The sequence below is a fragment of the Oncorhynchus gorbuscha genome, linkage group LG23, assembly GCF_021184085.1.
Source record: "Oncorhynchus gorbuscha isolate QuinsamMale2020 ecotype Even-year linkage group LG23, OgorEven_v1.0, whole genome shotgun sequence".
Taxonomy (NCBI): domain Eukaryota; kingdom Metazoa; phylum Chordata; class Actinopteri; order Salmoniformes; family Salmonidae; genus Oncorhynchus; species Oncorhynchus gorbuscha.
Window position 1 is genome coordinate 20,796,216 of NC_060195.1, and position 19,198 is coordinate 20,815,413.

Genomic DNA, 19,198 nt, shown 5'->3' on the forward strand with positions numbered 1-19,198 from the left:
AAAAGTCTTAATCCCAAGAATGTTCAATCTTTATTTAATGCACAAGTCCTCTTATAGCTTTAGTGGTCTTTTCTAGTGAACTTTTAACACAATCAAATCAATTCATTTACAAATGAACTAAATAAAAATAAATATTTATGTTGTAATATTTCTTTGAAATAGGATATAGATAGGACATATTATGTATATTCTTTATACAAATAAAACAACATGCAATGCTTACAATAGCAGTATATATTATTCCACAAGACATTCAGTACCTGTGCTTTGACAGTGAAACCTAAGCTGTTTGAACAGAATTGTGATCATACTGTTGGGTGAGATGCACAAAGCTACTCTCCTCCCTGTGTGTCTGTCCCCTAGTACTAGCATGCCAATATCTCCACATGCTACAGCAGCATGCTGGGTTGGTTCAGTAGCTTCGTGAGTTACAGCATGCACAATGAGCCCAGTGAACCAGATGGAATGGCTTTGGTTATAAAACTACACTAAATTAGGAGAGGTTTACTGCATGAGTATAATGACAAATTTGGCATTTGATATCATGTTTTGGTTTACAGTGCACTTGAAAGATTTTTAGTCCAAATTTAATTTAAAAATATATTATTATCATATTACACATTTGCATAAATATATAACATTAAATATTTTATTTAGTTGTAAAGGCTCTGACGAAATCCATTCATTGTTGTAGCTAACTTCTTAAGTATGGAATACCATAAACCACATGAAAAGTAAAAACTCTACACAAATAACACACATACAGATCAGATCCACTTGTCATTTCACTGACTAATCATTCCCAACAGTTAGTCAGTTTATAATACCCATTGCGCAATTGCCCATTAAAGTGCACCTCTCTTCCCTCTGACAACATTAATGTCACTACTGCTCAGGCAGCAGAGTAGGCAGCCTCATCAGGGTCCTTGGCACTGTCCTCACTTGGCGGGGAGCTGAGATCTGCTATGCCCGACTCCTGGTCATCACTGTTGGTGGAGAGGTCTGGGTCGGACGGTTTGCGGCTCTCCCCTGGTCGGGGGAGGATCAGAAGACTGCTCTCTGGCCCCATCTGCTGGCAGGGTGATGAACTGAGGAAGTCTCCCAGTCCGCTGTAGTCCCCTGGGGTGTTGGCCAAACCCAGGCAGCTCTCTGAGGGGGGAGAGGCCCACACCGCGTGGCTCCTATCCAACGTGTTAGTTTTTGTCTGGATGCTCTTCCCCTGCTCCTTCTCCAACATGGCTATTTTCTAGGGTGGATAACACTACATAATATTAGAAAAAAAACTAAGACAAGAACAGCGACTTCAATCAAATGGTCCTGGTCAAAAGTAGTGCACGAAATAGGAAATAGAGTGTGATTTGGGACATAGCCTATATCATCAGCCCTCCTGTCCTGCCTTACCTCCTTGTGGGAGACAAGCTGCTCCTCCAGCTGCTGTGTCTCCTCTCTGATGGCCATCAGGTAGTCTATCACAGACTGGCGAGGATGCATGCCTCTGTCAAAACGGTTGTATAAGGCCCTCCAGAACCTACACACACACACACACACACACACACACACACACACACACACACACACACACACACACACACACACACACACACACACACACACACACACACACACACACACACACACACACACACACACACAGTTTATACATATTCAATACAGTTGAGAAAAATAGTGGGGAAATACTACTTGTCCTTAAATATGCACAACCTACTTAAAACAGTAGGGGGCGGTAACTGGGCGCAGAACCCCCTGAGTCTGGCTGTGGTCAGGTCTGTACAGGGGGTTGATGTGGTCAGTCCTGTTCTCCCACAAGTAGGTCCACAGAGAATGGGTCTTCTCCTGATGTCTGACAACACAAAAACACACCACACATGTCAACCATAGACACAAACATCACACATGTCAACTACAGACACACACATCACACATGTCAACTACAGCCACACACATCACACATGTCAACTACAGCTCAACACAAAACACACCACACATGTCAACCAGTTGGAGGCTTCTCTGAAGAGAAAGGGGAGGACCATACTCCTCAGTAAATTTGATAAAAATACAAATAGCGAAACATTACAAAAGTAATCCTTTTTAGATAAAACTATACATGTCACCAAATAATTGATTTAAAAAACGCTGTTTCGCAATGAAGGTCTACAGTAGTCTCAACATCACTTGTAGTGTAGCACCAAGGTGTAGCCAGAGGACAGCTAGTTTCCGTCCTCTGGGTATATTGACTTCAATACAAAACCAAGGAGGCTCGTGGTTCTCACCCCCTTCCCTAGACATACACAGTAATTATGACAACTTCCGGAGTACATCCTCTAACCTATCAGAGTTTTTGCAGCATGAACTGACATGTTGTCCACCCAATAAAAGGATCAGAGAATGAATCTAGTACTGAAAGCATAAGCTACAGCTAGCTAGCACCCAAAAGAGTTCTACCTGGAACCAAAAATGTTTCTCCTATGGGGACAGCCGAAGAACCTTTATGGAACCCTTTTTTCAAAGAGTTTAAGTATATTTCTGAAAACAAATTCACTTTCACTTACTCCAGCTCAAACAGAGAATGATTCTATGTTACCTATGGCTATCCAACACTGGAACTCTTCTAAGTCAAGGTACGCTTTTGGCTTTATTAATTTACTGCCACCTGGACACGCCAGTGTAATTGATAAACTGCTTGCTGCTGTAACTGTACACTGTACTGCATGATTGTAGCAGGTTTACTAACGCGTTAGTTCTAGTAGCTATGTTTACTTGACGCTAGCTAATATGGTGACAACGGTATAGCAGTTAAACGATACCAAACAAGGATAAACATACCTACATTTGTCTAATAGAAACACTTGTTTGTAACTTTTGGACTAATGATTACAACCTAGATCAGCTAGATGCAGGCAAGAGTGTGCAAGACGGTATTGAATGTGTCAATATCTGTTACATGGATTACTCAAATTTCTCTCAATTTGTGCACTATGTTGTAAACCTTCATTCATCGGCTAGGTTGTAGCAACCTCATGACGAGTATAGGGAAAATGTGAGTATCATGTAGTAGCCTAAACCTACCGCTGTTACATTGAGCTGGGTGAATATAATATGAATGACAGTCATCCAAGATGCTGTAATAGAAATAAGGCCATTCCCAAAAAAATGGCACCGACCAACTCCAGCTCAACACAAAATGTATAATTCCAAAATGATTCTGACTGAGAAAGAAAGAATGTGTGTGTGAATTCCTGCTCTCTTTTTTGTCTGGTCTAACTGAAGCTGTTCATGTCTCTTGTATTGGCTAGCCCAGTAGGCCTATTTGTTTAAATCTGTGTCTCATGTTAGGTGAATTTGAACACTATTATATCTGAAATAATAAGCAAAAAAGCCTTAACATTTCAGTCAATAGTTTAGATTAGTTATGTGTGAAGTCACAGTCAGTTTCAAAAATTCAAGACAAGGAACGGCAAATTGACAGACTTCTATCTATTACCTTAGCTCTGCTCTTTCTTCCTGGTTATTATCTATGCTCTGCTCTCTCTTCCTGGTTATTACCTATGCTCTGCTCTCTCTTCCTGGTTATTACCTATGCTCTGCTCTCTCTTCCTGGTTATTATCTATGCTCTGCTCTCTCTTCCTGGTTATTATCTATGCTCTGCTTTCTCTTCCTGGTTATTACCTATGCTCTGCTCTCTCTTTCTGGTTATTAGCTATGCCCCGCCATCTCCTTCAGGTTATTACCTATGCTCTGCTCTCTCTTACTGGTTATTATCTATGCTCTGCTCTCTCTACCTGGTTATTACCTTTGCTCTACTCTCTCTTTCTGGTTATTATCTATGCTCCGCCCTCTCCTTCTGGTTATTACCTATGCTCTGCTCTCTCTTTCTGGTTATTACCTAAGCTCCGTCCTCTCCTTCTGGTTATTACCTAAGCTCCGTCCTATCCTTCTGGTTATTACCTAAGCTCCACCATCTCCTTCTGGTTATTACCTAAGCTCCACCCTCTCCTTCTGGTTATTACCTAAGCTCCATCCTCTCCTTCTGGTTATTACCTAAGCTCCACCCTCTCCTTCTGGTTATTACCTAAGCTCCACCCTCTCCTTCTGGTTATTACCTAAGCTCCACCCTCTCCTTCTGGTTATTACCTAAGCTCCACCCTCTCCTTCTGGTTATTACCTAAGCTCCACCCTCTCCTTCTGGTTATTACCTAAGCTCCACCCTCTCCTTCTGGTTATTACCTAAGCTCCACCAGCTCCTTCTGGTTATTACCTAAGCTCCACCCTCTCCTTCTGGTTATTACCTAAGCTCCGTCCTCTCCTTCTGGTTACTACCTAAGCTCCGTCCTCTCCTTCTGGTTATTACCTAAGCTCCGTCCTCTCCTTCTGGTTATTGCCTATGAAGTTTCCATACTGGCAGGAGTAGATGTGGTTGTGGATGGTGATGAGGAACCTCTCGTTGTACTCAAAGGCACAGGGGAACTGCTCCGACAGCTGCCACACACACTCCAGGAACTGGTCTATGACCGGGGACACCTCCTTGGGGTCTCCATCCAGGTGGTTGTATCTGAGGGGAGAGGGCAACATGGGTAGCCTGCTTCCCAAATGGCACACTATTCCCTATATAGTGTACAACTTTTGATTTTGTTGCTAAAGGAAATAATTATATCTGCAAGAAAACACAATAGTTCACACCTGTGAGAGAACTTGTGTCCAAAGGAAACCCAGTCTCTTTCAATGAGAACCTGAATACAGGGGAATAAAATATGATTTACTTATGCATGAGGATGCCAGAAGGTGTTATTTGTATATAACTTGGGTCTAAACCTGTTTCATCACTTTCATCTTTGTTTCACAGCTTACACTTGGACAGTAAAGAGTACAAATATTACAGAGAGAGAGACAGTTTGCACCATGAGAAAGCTTGAACTTCCTCACCCAATGTGTGGGGTGGTTTTCTACTAAGTCTCAAGATGATTTTAAGAAGTCAGGCTTCCTGTCACAGTAACTTTTTTCCATGGAGATGCCTTTTGGCAGAAACCCAGTCAGACTGAGCAAATCCTCGTGATCAAAGAATCCAGAACCATAAGCACAGCACGGACCTACTTACATTACCGTCCAAGAGGACGTGATCAACTACAATCACACCGTAATTTAACAGTATCTCAACATCAATGTGCTTACATGTCAATAAAAATGTGAAAAACTAAAACACAGCCAGAAACGAAGGGAAAAGGAATGTTCTTCATTTCAAATGAAGTGCCATCTATTCAAACACGTATTGAGCGCTAGTGGCTACTAGGTAGAGGAGGTTTTAAACATGAATCATTACAAACCTGCTGATCATGTGTTAAGAGCTGACTGTATGATATAATATTTAGGGTAATTATTTCTATGAATATGACATACATGAACCCATACACTATAAACTGACTATAGGTTCATGATGTACACTAGTGAATATGCAGATACCCTGCTCAGAGAGACAGTAGGGGATGTACCATGAGTCCTTTGAGAGTCCTGTAGTAGGGGTCCAGGAGCACGGAGGCCACAGAGCACACCTGAGCAGTACGATCCCAACCGTCTGAGCAGTGGACCAAGACACTGACGCCATCCTCTGCAACGGCCTACACATGCATGCAGGCACGCACGCAGACACGAGAGAGAGAGTCTGAGAAACAATAACTTAACCCTCCTGCTGTGTTCTCGTCGACCCTCCTGCTGTGTTCTCCACATGGGGCATCTGAACACACAAAATACATTTAGATGATTTTCATTACATTTTGGGTGTTTTATTTAAATTTGTACTTTCCCTTTCCCCAACAGAATCTTTCCCCCACAGGAACCACACCTGTTGGCATTCTCACAAACAATCACAACATTGTTTCAATAATATTTAGAACTTTTCTTGCAGCTCTGGTATATAAAGCTTTTTTGAGGCCTTGCTCACAATTAATTCTGTGGCAGCACAATGACCAAAAGATGTAGTGTATGTGAGGCTCTTGATTATATCTTTGATCATGACACTGGTGAGGAGGAGAGAGTCCTTGTTAAACTTTGACACAAAGTAGTCTGTGATAAATAGCACAATGTGTTTCATCTGAGTATTGGTTATAGTCAAAATAATCCATACATTGTGCTTTTTTAAATCTCAAAACGAGTTGTATGAGTTCAGGTCAATGAGGCCTACAGGCCATAAATAGCAAATAGAAGATTCAAAAACTGTTCACAAGAATTTAAGTTGATAAAAAGATCTAACACAACATTAGGTGGTAATATATGCATTATTATGGATTTACAATCAGCTATAATGGGTTGGTCATTTTGGACCGGGAACACAGAATTAATTAACATGAAAAGAACACAACAGGAGGGTTAAGTGTAGCACTGAGACAGACAGAGGGGATTATCATCCAGACAGACTAACCTTGGCGATGAAGATGCCAGCATCCAGGACAGCTTTGATGTGTTTTAGCCAGCCTGAGCTTTCCAGACCCTCCAGGAACTCTGACATGGAGGGGGACCATGCCTCACTCACTGCAGGGGAAAACACACCGGGGTCAGTGGTAGACACAGATACGGTTACAAATTCCCCATCATTCCCCGGTTTTCCAGAAATCATGATTGGAGGATTCAAAGATTTTCTGCTTATTCCTTCCTGATTCCAGGAATCTTCTAACTGGGATTTCTGGAAAACTTTGAAAATTCAAGGTTTTTCTTTATTTGGACTATTTCCTATATTGTAGAACAATAGTGAAGACATCAAAACTATGAAATAACACATATGGAATCATGTAGTAACCAAAAAAGTGTTAAACAAATCAAAATACATTTGAGATTTTTCAAATTAGCCACCCTTTGCCTTGATGACAGCTTTGTACACTCTTGTCACTCTCTCAACCAGCTTCATGAGGAATACTTTTCCAAGAGACTTGAAGGAGTTCCCACATATGCTGAACACTTGTTGGCTGCTACTCTGCGGTCCGACTCATCCCAAACCATCTCAATTGGGTTGAGGTTGGATGATTGTGGAGGCCAGGTCATCTGATGCAGCACTCCATCACTCTTCTTCTTGGTCTAACAGCCCTTACACAGCCTGGAGCTGTGTTTTGGGTCATTGTTCTGTTGAAAAACAAAAGATAGTCCCACGAAGTGCAAACCTGATGGGATGGCGTATCACTGCAGAATGCTGTGGTAGCCATGCTGGCTAAGTGTGCCTTGAATTCTAAATAAATCACTGACAGTGTCACCAGCAAAACACCCCCACACCATCACACCTCCTCCTCTATGCTTCACGTTGGGAACCACACATGCAGAGATAATCCGTTCACCTACTCTGCGTCTCACAAAGACACAGAGGCTGGAACCAAACATCTCCAATTTGGACTCATCAGGCCAAAGGACAGATTTCCACCGGTCTAATGTCAATTGTTTGTGTTTCTTGGCCGGAGCAAGTCTCTTCTTCTTATCTGTGTCCTTTAGTAGTGGTTTCTTTGAAGGCCTGACTCACACAGTCTCCTCTGAACAGTTGATGTTGAGATGTGTCTGTTACTTGAACTCTGTAAAGCATTTATTTGGGCTGCAATTTCTGAGGCTGGTAACTCTAATGAACTTATCCTCTGCAGCAAAGGTAACTCTGGGTCTTCCTTTCCTGTGTCGGTCCTAATGAGAGCCAGTTTCATCATAGAGCTTGATGGTTTTTTGCGACTGCACCTGAAGAAACTTTCAAAGTTCTTGAAATTTTCCAGATTGACTGACCTTCAAGTCATAAAATAACGATGGACTGTCGTTTCTCTTTGCTTATTTGAGCTGTTCATGTCATAATATGGACTTGGTCTTTTACCAAATAGGGCTATATTCTGTATACCACCCCTACCTTGTCACAACACAACTGATTGGCTTAAATGCATTAAGGAAAGAAATTCCACAAATTAACATTTAACAAGGCACACCTGTTAATTTGAAATGCATTCCAGGTGACTACCTAATGAAGCTGGTTTGAATAATCGCAAATATAAAATATATTTTGATTTGTTTAACACTTCTTTGGTTACTACATGATTCCATATGTGTTATTTCATAGTTTCGATGTCTTCACTATTATTCTACAATGTAGAAAATAGTAAAAACAAAGAAAAACCCTGGAATGAGTAGGTATGTCTAAACTTTTGACTGGTACTGTATGTTTTCTTCCCAATATGATGTTGGGGACTCTTGAGTCAATATTGGCACAGGCCATTTGACACTGGACATCACTTTAAATATTGAGACAGAAGACAGGCAACTAAATGCAGACTCAATTCTGCAGCATACAGCTTAATGCATTACGTGATTTGTTTTCCTTGAAAACATACACTGTATAACTTTTCATTTATAATCTGAAAGTTTAAGATCAATAATTTGTCAGTTGTGACAAAGTGACAACATTTCCAGAGTTTCTCCAGTGTTGACAGCTTGGTTAACGAAGGAGAGTTTTCAAATAAACACAAATATTTTCAATAATAATTTGTAGATATGCCAACTCCCTACAAAAACATCCATCTCTCCAGATGGCTATTAAGAGTTGATAGAGGTACACAGAGGGGTGGGTTGACAGATGTGTTGACGTGTGTGTGTGACCCTGAGTACTCTACTTCCAGACAATATTAGTGCGCTGACCCGTGAGCCCAACTGACATGTGACTCTGCAACAGGCAGCTGGAGCCTGCAGGTGAACGGGTTCAGTCAACCTTGGTTTTACAGCATGGGCTAATTTCCGGGAAACTATTGTTTTCTGAAGAATAATGAAAATAATGTTTTGAACTGACATAGCTATCTACTGCATTGCCATGCAATCTGTTGCAGGACAAAGCCTCTCTCTTGCATTCTTCAGAACCCGTAGACTCCCTTGTGTTTCCAGGGGGCAAGGAGTTATCACAGCTAAGGCCAGATATTATTTTTCATACGCTAAATCACATAATTCTCACGCCCTCCGTCTCCCTCTTAAGGGGAAAAAGGTCCCAAATCGGCCACTCCAGGAAACAAAAATAGTTTGCAGATGAAATCCAGATGGATTCAATGTCTTCCTGGCCCTGCACATTGCCCAGAAACGCTCCTATGGGTCAACCTAAGTCCTGATTGCAGAGCAGAGCAGTCTGCACCGCTGCATATTAAAGCCACAGGGATGGCAGGGGACCTGGTATATTGAGAGAATGAAGTGGGATCACATTCGAGGGATCAAGACTAATCCAGTCTGGAACTGTATTGGGTTTTAATAAAGTTGAGAGACAGTAGACAAAACAAACCTGTGGCTGAGTGAATATTACTTTGGCATTCTCTGAAATCAAGCTCTCAGTGATGTACTGAACAACACTGAGATGGGCTTTTATGGCTGAACGAGGTCTAGTGAGCCACAGAGTGATAGCTAGCTGGCCGACTGTAGAGTATTCATATGGATGCAATGTAAGATGATCTGCTACAGGCCTCCAACACTGTGGGAGTTGACCCGATTCATACCTTCTAGCATTTTCTGGAGGCTGTTCCTCATCACATGGATGTTCTCAATGCCTATGAACTGAAACTTGATGTTGGAGTAGTTGTCTTCGTTTTCATAGCCTTTCCCTGCTGCTCGGTTTGCTATTGCATTCAGCTGGAAAGACATACAGTACATACAGTTTAATCAAAGAGAAATCCTCAGAGAGACATGACTTTTAAAGACTAGATGGAGCAAGTCTTCCGCATGTTAAAGTTAGGATGAAGGTTGCCACTGTTTTTGTACATGTTGTGCATGTTCTCAACGGCATGAAGCCAGGCATTTAATGTGAGCTTGACCAGCTGACACCAGGCCCAAGATGAGCCCCTGGCCCGAGGGCCCAGCTAGCAAAATGCTGCATTGAAAAACAAAGCTCCACCTGAACATACAGAAAAGACGTTGTTGAAGGACTTCCATTGGCCCTGTGGCCAGGGGCTCACCTTGGGCCTGGTGTCCACCACATACATGAAGTCACTACGGGGGTTGGACCTCACAATGGCCTCCAGCATCTGCTCATCCTCCAGGCAGCGGGCACTGAAGCCAGACAGGGGCTGACTGCTACGACAGATGGCAGCCTGGAGAGGGGGTAGAAGGGAGAGACCTCTAAAAACAAGGCAATATACTATATATACAAGGCACTGTTGTACTATACAGTCAGAATAATGACATATTCACACTGCTGATTCATATTTAGGACAGAAACCTACATTTACCATGGTGATTATGTCTTGGTGTAATACAGCAACTGCACAATTTCATATTTTTGTATGAGACGTGGGGGAGATTGGGCCAGCGACCCCTGTGTGGTTCCCAGAGTGACTTGTCCCCCACAGATCATACATACAGAGCAGCAGGGAGAACAGAGCCACATCTGAACACTGAACCCTGGGAACCTGACCTCACACATAAAACACTCTAACCCAGGCTGCAATATGAACTTTATATAGAGACAGGTCCACACTGTTCTACTGCAATATGAACTTTATATAGAGACTGGTCCCGACTGTACTACTGAAATATGACATTTATATAGAGACTGGTCCTCACTGTTTTACTGCAATATGAACTTTATATAGAGACTGGTCCTCACTGTTCTACTGCAATATGAACTTTATTTAGAGACTGGTCCTCACTGTTCGACTGCAATATGAATTTTATATAGAGACTGGTACTCACTGTTCTACTGCAATATTAACGTTGTATAGAGACTGGATCTCACTGTTCAACTGCAATATGAACATTCTTTAGAGACTGGTCCTCACTGTTCTACTGAAATATGACCTTTAAATAGAGACTGGTCCTCACTGTTCCAATGCAATATGAACTTTATATAGAGACCGGCCCTCACTGATCTACTGCAATATGAATTTTATAAAGAGACTGGTCCCTACTGTTCTGCTGCAATATGAGCTTTATATAGAATACTGCTCCTCAGTGTTCGACTGCAATATGAACTTTATATAGAGACTGGTCCTCACTGTTCTACTAAAATATGAGCTGTATATAGAGACTGGTCCTCACTGTTCCAATGCAATATGAACTTTATATAGAGACTGGTCCCTACCGTTCCACTGCAATGTGAACTTTATATAGAGACTGGTCCTCAATGTTCTACTGCAATATGAACTTTATATAGAGACTGGTCCCTACCGTTCCACTGCAATGTGAACTTTATATAGAGACTGGTCCTCACTGTTCTACTGCAATATGAACTTTATATAGAGACTGGTCCTCACTGTTCTACTGCAATATGAGCATCATAAAGAGACGGGTCCTCACTGTTCTACTGCAATATGAACTTTATATAGAGACTGGTCCCTACTGTTCTACTACAAAATGAGCTTTATATATAATACTGCTCCTCAGTGTTCTACTGCAATATGAACTTTACATAGAGACTGGTCCTCACTGTTCTACCACAATATGAGCTTTATATAGAGACTTGTCCTCACTGTTCTACTGCAATATGAACTTTATATAGAGACTGGTCCTCACTGTTCTACTGCAATATGAACTTTATACAGAGACTGATCCTCACTGTTCCACTGCAATATGAACATTATATAGAAACTGGTCCCTACTGTTCGACTGCAATTAGTACTTTATATAGAGACTGGTCCCTACCGTTCTACTGCAATATGAACTTTATATAGAGACTGGTCCTCAATGTTCTACTGCAATATGAACTTTATATAGAGACTGGACCCTACTGTTCTACTGCAATATGAGCTTTATATAGAGACTGGTCCTCACTGTTCTACTGCAATATGAACTATACATAGAGACTGGTCTTCACTGTTCTACTGCAATATGAACTTTATATAGAGACTGGTCCTCACTGTTCTACTGCAATATGAACTTTATATAGAGACTGGTCCTCGGACTGAACCTATTGGGGAGGGTCTGGGTGGGCGTCTGTTTGCGGCTGCGGCTCTCCCGTGAGACGTGGACCCAACTCCACCATAGTCTTTGCCCGCCTCTTTACCCGCCTCTGTGGCCTCTTTAGAGCGGCGACCCTCAACGCCGACCTCGGACTGGGGACCCTTGCAACGGGTCCCGAATGGACGGGAGATTCCGGCAGCACCGGAGTAATGGACGGCTCGTGCAGCTCCCGACTCACCGGCGGCTCTGGCTCCTGACTGACGGGCAACTCTGGCGGCTCAGGACAGGCGGGCGACTCTGGCAGTTCAGGAGAGACGGGACACTCTGGCAGCTCAGGACAGGCGGGAGACTCTGGCAGCGCTGGACAGGCGGGCGACTCTGGCAGTTCAGGACAGGCGGGAGACTCTGGCAGTTCAGGACAGGCGGGAGACTCTGGCAGTTCAGGACAGGCGGGAGACTCTGGCAGCGCTGGATAGGCGGGAGACTCTGGCAGCGCTGGACAGGCGGGCGACTCTGGCAGCTCCTGACTGGCGGGCGACTCTGGCAGCTCAGGACAGGCGGGAGACTCTGGCAGCGCTGGACAGGCGGGAGACTCTGGCAGCGCTGGACAGGCGGGAGACTCTGGCAGCGCTGGACAGGCGGGAGACTCTGGCAGCGCTGGACAGGCGGGAGACTCTGGCAGCGCTGGACAGGCGGGAGACTCTGGCAGCGCTGGGCAGGCGGGAGCCTCTGGCAGCGTTGGGCAAGCGGGAGACTCTGGCAGTGCTGGACAGGCGGGAGCACCTGTAGGGAGGAGACAGAGAGACAGCCTGGTGCGGGGGGCTGCCACCGGAGGCCTGGTGTGTGGAGGCACCGGATAGACCGGACCGTGGATGCGCACTGGAGGTCTCGAGCACCGAGCCTGCCCAACCCCTGACCATAGTTTGCTTTGTATGTGTCTATGTTAGTTGCTTGTGTCAGCACATTTTGATATATAGCTTCACGGTCGTTTTTCGTTTCTGGTTTTGTATTCAGTGTTCAGTGCTTTCTTTAATTAAAATATCATCATGAACACATACCACGCTGCATTTTGGTCCGCTTCTTACGACGATCGTGACAGGTCCTCACTGTTCTACAGTAGATACACAGGCACACAGATGTAGTAGTCATCAGTCCTGTGCAGAGATTGAAGCCGGTTGTATGTCTAATTCACTCTGCTCTGACTCTGGTCTCTAGGGTGGGTCACACATGGGCTGCATTCCAAATAGCACCATATTGGGCCCTGGTCAAAAGTAGTGTGCTATATAAGGAATAGGGTGCTATTTGGGACACACATGCACTCATACCGTACTTCATAGAAGTGCATTGAAAAGAAAAGATTTGTTCATCAGAGGGGAGCCCTGGGTTTCCTTGGGAAGTGAAGCATGTGCCAGAAAAGCCCAGCCCTGTCTGAACTAGATACTGCAAGGAGTTGCAAGGAGCCTGGCCTGAACCTTATCACAGCCATATATACTGCTAGGAGCCTGGCCTGAAGCTTATCATAGCCATGTAAACTGCTAGGAGCCTGACCTGAACCTTATCACAGCCATATATACTGCTAGGAGCCTGACCTGAACCGTATCACAGCCATATATACTGCTAGGAGCCTGACCTGAACCTTATCATATCCATATATACTGCAAGAAGCCTGGCCTGAACCTTATCACAGCCATATATACTGCTAGTAGCCTGGCCTGAAGCTTATCAAAGCCATATACACTGCTAGGAGCCGGACCTGAATGTTAAAGAGTTACTTGTCTAACAGAACACAGAGGGTGTTCTTTAATGGAAGCCTATCAAATACAATTCAGTTAGAATCAGGAATTCCCCAGAGTAGCTGTTTAGGCACCTTGCTTTTTTCAATTTTTGCTAACGACATGTCACTGACTGAGTAAAGCCAGAGTTTATATGTATGCGGATGACTCAACACTATACACATCAGCTGCTACAGCGACTGAAATGACTGCAACACTCAACAAAGAGCTGCAGTTGGTTTAAGAGTGGGTGGCAAGGAATAAGTTAGCCCTAAATATTTCTAAAACTGAAAGCATTGTATTTAGAACAAAACACTCACTACAACCTAAACCTCAACTAAATCTTGTAATAAAAAATGTGGAAATTGAGCAAGTTGAGATGACTAAACTGCTTGGAGTAACACTAGATTGTAAACGGTCATGGTCAAAACATATTGATGCAGTAGTAGCTAAAATGGGGAGAAGTTTGTCTATAATAAAGAGATGCTCTGCCTTCTTAACAACACTATCAACAAGGCAGGTCCTACAGGCCTTAGTACTGTTGCACCTTGACTACTGTTCAGTCGTGTGGTCAAGTGCCACAAAAAAGGACTTAGGAAAATTGCAATGGGCTCAGAACAGGGCAGCATGGCTGGCCCTTGGATATACAGAGAGCTAATATTAATAATACGCATGTCAATCTCTCCTGGCTGAAAGTGGAGGAGAGATTAACTTCATCACTACTTTTATTTATGAGAGTTATTGACATGTTGAATGCACCGAGCTGTCTGTCTACAAGACATGCCACAAGAGGTCTCTTCACAGTCCCCAAGTCCAGAACAGACTATGGGAGGCACACAGTACTACATAGAGCCATGACTACATGGAACTCTATTCCACATCAAGTAACTGACGAAATCAGTCAAATTGTATTTAAAAAACAGATTAAAAAACACCTAAAAAACACCTTATGGAACATTATCCCAATATCCCACTGTGTATTTAATAGGGGCTGGGTTGAAAATCTACCAACCTCAGATTTCCCACTTCCTGTTTGGATTTCTTCTCAGGTTTTTGCCTGCCATATGAGTTCTGTTATAGTCACAGACATATAATTCAAACAGTTTTAGAAACTTCAGAATGTTTTCTATCCAATACTAATAATACTATGCATATATTAGCAACTGGGACTGAGGAGCAGGCTGTTTACTCTGGGCACCTTTCATCCAAGCTACTCAATACTGCCTCTGTAGCCATGAGAAGTTAAAGGCACAGTCAACTTAGTGTATGTAAACTTCTGACCCACTGGAATTGTGATACAGTGAATTACAAGTGAAATAATCTGTCTGTAAACAATTGTTGGAAAAATTACTTGGGTCATGCACAAAGTAGAAGTCCTAACCGACATGCCAAAACTATAGTTTCTTATCAAGAAATTTGTGGAGTGGTTGAAAAACTAGTTTCAATGACTCCAACCTAAGTGTATGTAAACTGTATATACACACCTCTTTTGAAAGGCCCCAGAGTCTGCAACACCACTAAGCCATGGGCACCACCAAGCAAGCGGCCCCATGAAGACCAAGGAGCTCTCCAAACAGGTCAGGGACAAAGTTGTGGAGAAGTACAGATCAGGGTTGGGTTAAAAAAACATCCAAAACTTCAAACATCCCACAGAGCACCATTACATTCATTATTAAAGCATTGAAAGAATATGGCACCACAACAAACCTGCCAAGAGAGGGCCGCCCACCAAAATTCACAGACCAGGCAAGGAGATCATTAATCAGAGAGGCCACAAAGAGACCAAAGATAACCCTGAAGGAGCTGCACTCCACAGAGCTGGGCTTTACGGAAGAGTGGCCATTGCTTAAAGAAAAGAAATAAGCAAATACGTTTGGTGTTCACCAAAAGGCATGTGGGAGACTCCCCAAACATATGGAAGAAGGTACTCTGGTCAGATGAGACTAAAATGTAGCATTTTGGCCATCAAGGAAAATGGTATGTCTGGCGCCAACCAAACACCTCTCATCACCCGAGAACACCATCCCCACAGTGAAGCATGGTGGTGGCAGCATCATGCTGTGGGAATGTTTTTCATCGGCAGGGACTGGGAAACTGGTCAGAATTGAAGGAATGATGGATTGCGCTAAATACAGGAAAATCTTAAGGCAAACCTGTTTCAGTCTTCCAGAGATTTGGACGGAGGTTCACATTCCAGCAGGACAATGACCCTAAGCATACTGCTAAAGCAGCACTCGAGTGGTTTAACCACTTGCTCCTACCTGGCACGCAGGCGTCCCATCTAGAGCTCTGGAAATGCAAATGCGCTACGCTAAATGCTAATAGTATTAGTTAAAACTCAAACGTTCATTAAAATACACATGCAGGGTATTGAATTAAAGCTACACTCGTTGTGAATCCAGGCAACAAGTCAGATTTTTAAAATGCTTTTCGGCAAAAGCATGAGAAGCTATTATCTGATAGCATGTAACACCACAAAAGACCCGCAGGGGACGTAAACAAAATAATTAGCATATTCGGCGCTACACAAACCGCACAATAAAATATAAAACATTCATTACCTTTGACCATCTTCTTTGTTGGCACTCCTAGATGTCCCATAATCACTATTGGGTCTTCTTTTCGATTAAATCGGTCCATATATAGCCTAGATATCGTTCTATGTAGACTGTGTGATAAACGGAAAAAAATAGCGTTTCATAACGTAACGTCATTTTTTTAAATTCAAAAAGTCGACGATAAACTTTCACAAAACACTTCGAAATACTTTTGTAATGCAACTTTAGGTATTAGTACACGTTAATAAGCGATAAAATCCATCAGGAGGCGATGTATATTCTATAGGTGTTGTCTGGAAAAAAACATGGCCGGAGAGAGCTCGACCAAAACATCCAGTCGGAGACCGGAGGGAATCGATTCCCTTGAACCGGTTAGACCAAGAATCAAAGCTGAATCAAATGACAAAACTCTAGACAATGTGTGGTAGCTGTAGGCGCTGAAACCTCGGTCTCATGTAATTCGGTTCACTTTGAACAGTTCCTGGAAGTAAGCGCAAGGATATTTATTTCCATTTTCAGTGATCAGGTTTTCCTGCGCTATTCGATGAAACTCACGCTCTGGTATAGTCACAGCCGTGATTTAACCAGTTTTATAAACGTCTGAGTGTTTTCTATCCACACATACTAATCATATGCATATACTATATTCCTGGCATGAGCAGCAGGGCGCTGTCACGACTTGGTCATTGTATTTTGTGTTTTTGGTATATGTTTGAGTAGGCCAGGGTGTGACATGGGTTTATATGTTGTGTTTCGTATTGAGGTTTGTATTAATTGGGATTGTGTATGATTAGGGGTGTGTCTAGTTAGGCTTGGCTGCCTGAGGCGATTCTCAATTGGAGTCAGGTGATTCTCGTTGTCTCGGATTGGGAACCGTATTTAGGTAGCCTGATGTTCGCGTTGTATTTTGTGGGTGTTTGTTCCTGTCTCTGTGTTGTAGTCACCAGATAGGCTGTAATTAGTTTCACGTTTCGTTTGTTGTTTTCTTATATCAGTTATTTCATGTACCGCGATACTTTCATTAAAGTCATGAGTAACCTACACGCTGCATTTCGGTCTGACTCTCTTCTTACAACAGACGAACGACGTTACAGGCGCTGAAGGCGCGATTTTTAACAGAATGTTCGAAAAAGTAGGGGGTAGGAGTAACAGGTTAAGGGAAAACATTTAAATGACTTGGAATGGCCTAGTCAAAGCCCAGACCTCAATCCAATTGAGAATCTGTGGTATGACTTACACCAGCGGAACCCATGCAACTTGAAGGAGTTGGAGCAGTTTTGCCTTGAAGAATGGGCAAAAATCCCAGTGGCTGAATGTGCCAAGCTTATAGAGGCATATCCCAAGAGACTTGCAGCTGTAATTTCTGCAAAAGGTGGATCAACATCTTTGGGGTTGAATAGTTACGCATGCTCAGGTACTCTGTTTTTTTGTTTTACTTCTTGTTTGTTTCACAATAAAAAATATTTTGCATCTTCAAAGTGTTAATAAGCATGTTGTGTAAATCAAATGATACAAACCAGGTTGTAAGGCAACAAAATAGTAAAAATGCCTAGGGGGGTGAACACTTTCGCAAGCCACTGTACTTAAGAATATCAATAAGAAAAAGAGACATGCATGGGCCAAGAAACACGAGCAATGGGCATTAGGCCGGTGGAAATCTGTCAGATGATGAGTCCAAATTTGAGATTTTTGGTTCCAACCTCTGTCTTTGTGAGACGCAGAGTAGGTGAACGGATGAACTCTGCATGTGTGGTTCCCACCGTGAAGCATGGAGGTGTGATGGTGCTTTGCTGGTGACACTGTCAATTAATTATGTATAATTCAAATAGCCTATCAGAAGCTTCTAAAGCCATAACATCATTTTCTGGAACCTTATCACAGCCATATATACTGCTACGAGCCTGACCTGAACCTTATCACATCATATTCATAGATACTGCTAGGAACCTGGCCTGAACCTTATCACAGCCATATACACTGCTAGGAGGTTGGTGGCACCTTAATCGGGAAGGATGGTGTCGTGGTAATGGCTGGAGCGGAATGGTATAGAATACAAACATATGGTTTCCATGTATTTGATGCCATTCCATTTGCTCCGTTCCAGCTATTATTATTAGCCTGAGTAGCCTCCACTGCATACTACTAAAAGCATGGCCTGAAGCTTATCACAAGCAATGGGCCTGGTTAAGGAGTGGTAGATGGCCTCCCTGGGGAGCAATGGGCCTGGCTAAGAAAGTATTATAATAGTTCCAAAAGCAGAGCTGGGCTCCTGCTCAGTATGGCCAGGGGATATGCTTGGTCATCCCAGACTCACTCACACACTGGGATTAGCAAAGGCCACTGACCAGCAGAACAAGGTCTCCAATGAAATAACATGACTTGGAATTACTAAGTACTTCTGATGTACAAGAGTTATCAACAGCATGGAGATTGTAACCTCAAGGGTCAAATGAACAATTTAGCCATTTTAGTAGACACTGTTATCAAGAGCGACTTACAGTAGTGAGTGCATATATTTTCATACTTTTCTGTCATGGTCCCCCTTGGGAATCGAACACACAACCCTGGTGTTGCAAGCATCATGCACTACCAACTGAGCCACACCTGATATTTCCTGGTTAAATAGAGTTCAACAAAAATAAAATAGGAATATTCCAGCAGCAATTCACAGAATTGGGTAGAATTTTGTATAAATATACACTACCGTTCAAAAGTTTGGGGTCACTTAGAAATGTCCTTGTTTTTGAAAGACAATACCATTTTTTGTCCATTAAAATAACATCAAATTGATCAGAAATACAGTGTAGATGTTGTAAATGACTATTGAAGCTGGAAACGGCTGATTTTTAATGGAATATCTACATAGGCGTACAGAGGCCCATTATCAGCAACCATCACTCCTGTGTTCCAATGGCACGTTTTAAAAGGCTAATTGATCATTAGAAAACCCTTTTGCAATTATATTACCACAG

The 19,198-nt window shown here is 42.9% G+C and overlaps 1 protein-coding gene across 3 annotated transcripts in view; it reads right to left on the reverse strand.

The window, feature by feature from the left end:
- Positions 1 to 11: 11 nt before the first annotated feature.
- mtmr7a (myotubularin related protein 7a) overlaps positions 12 to 19,198 on the reverse strand; it is a 35,473-nt gene continuing 16,286 nt past the window's right edge. For 2 of the 3 annotated variants that reach the window (XM_046324178.1, XM_046324177.1), the window contains 9 exons: positions 9,955 to 10,089; positions 9,499 to 9,631; positions 6,432 to 6,541; positions 5,506 to 5,631; positions 4,700 to 4,749; positions 4,371 to 4,571; positions 1,727 to 1,861; positions 1,402 to 1,528; positions 12 to 1,246 (listed from right to left, as the gene is read on the reverse strand). In XM_046324178.1, the coding sequence (XP_046180134.1) occupies positions 893 to 1,246; positions 1,402 to 1,528; positions 1,727 to 1,861; positions 4,371 to 4,571; positions 4,700 to 4,749; positions 5,506 to 5,631; positions 6,432 to 6,541; positions 9,499 to 9,631; positions 9,955 to 10,089 (1,371 nt within the window). In that variant the 3' untranslated portion in view covers positions 12 to 892. Of the gene's footprint in view, positions 1,262 to 1,401; positions 1,529 to 1,726; positions 1,862 to 4,370; positions 4,572 to 4,699; positions 4,750 to 5,505; positions 5,632 to 6,431; positions 6,542 to 9,498; positions 9,632 to 9,954; positions 10,090 to 19,198 lie in introns of all 3 variants that reach the window. The other variant, XM_046324179.1, reaches the window with a different exon arrangement.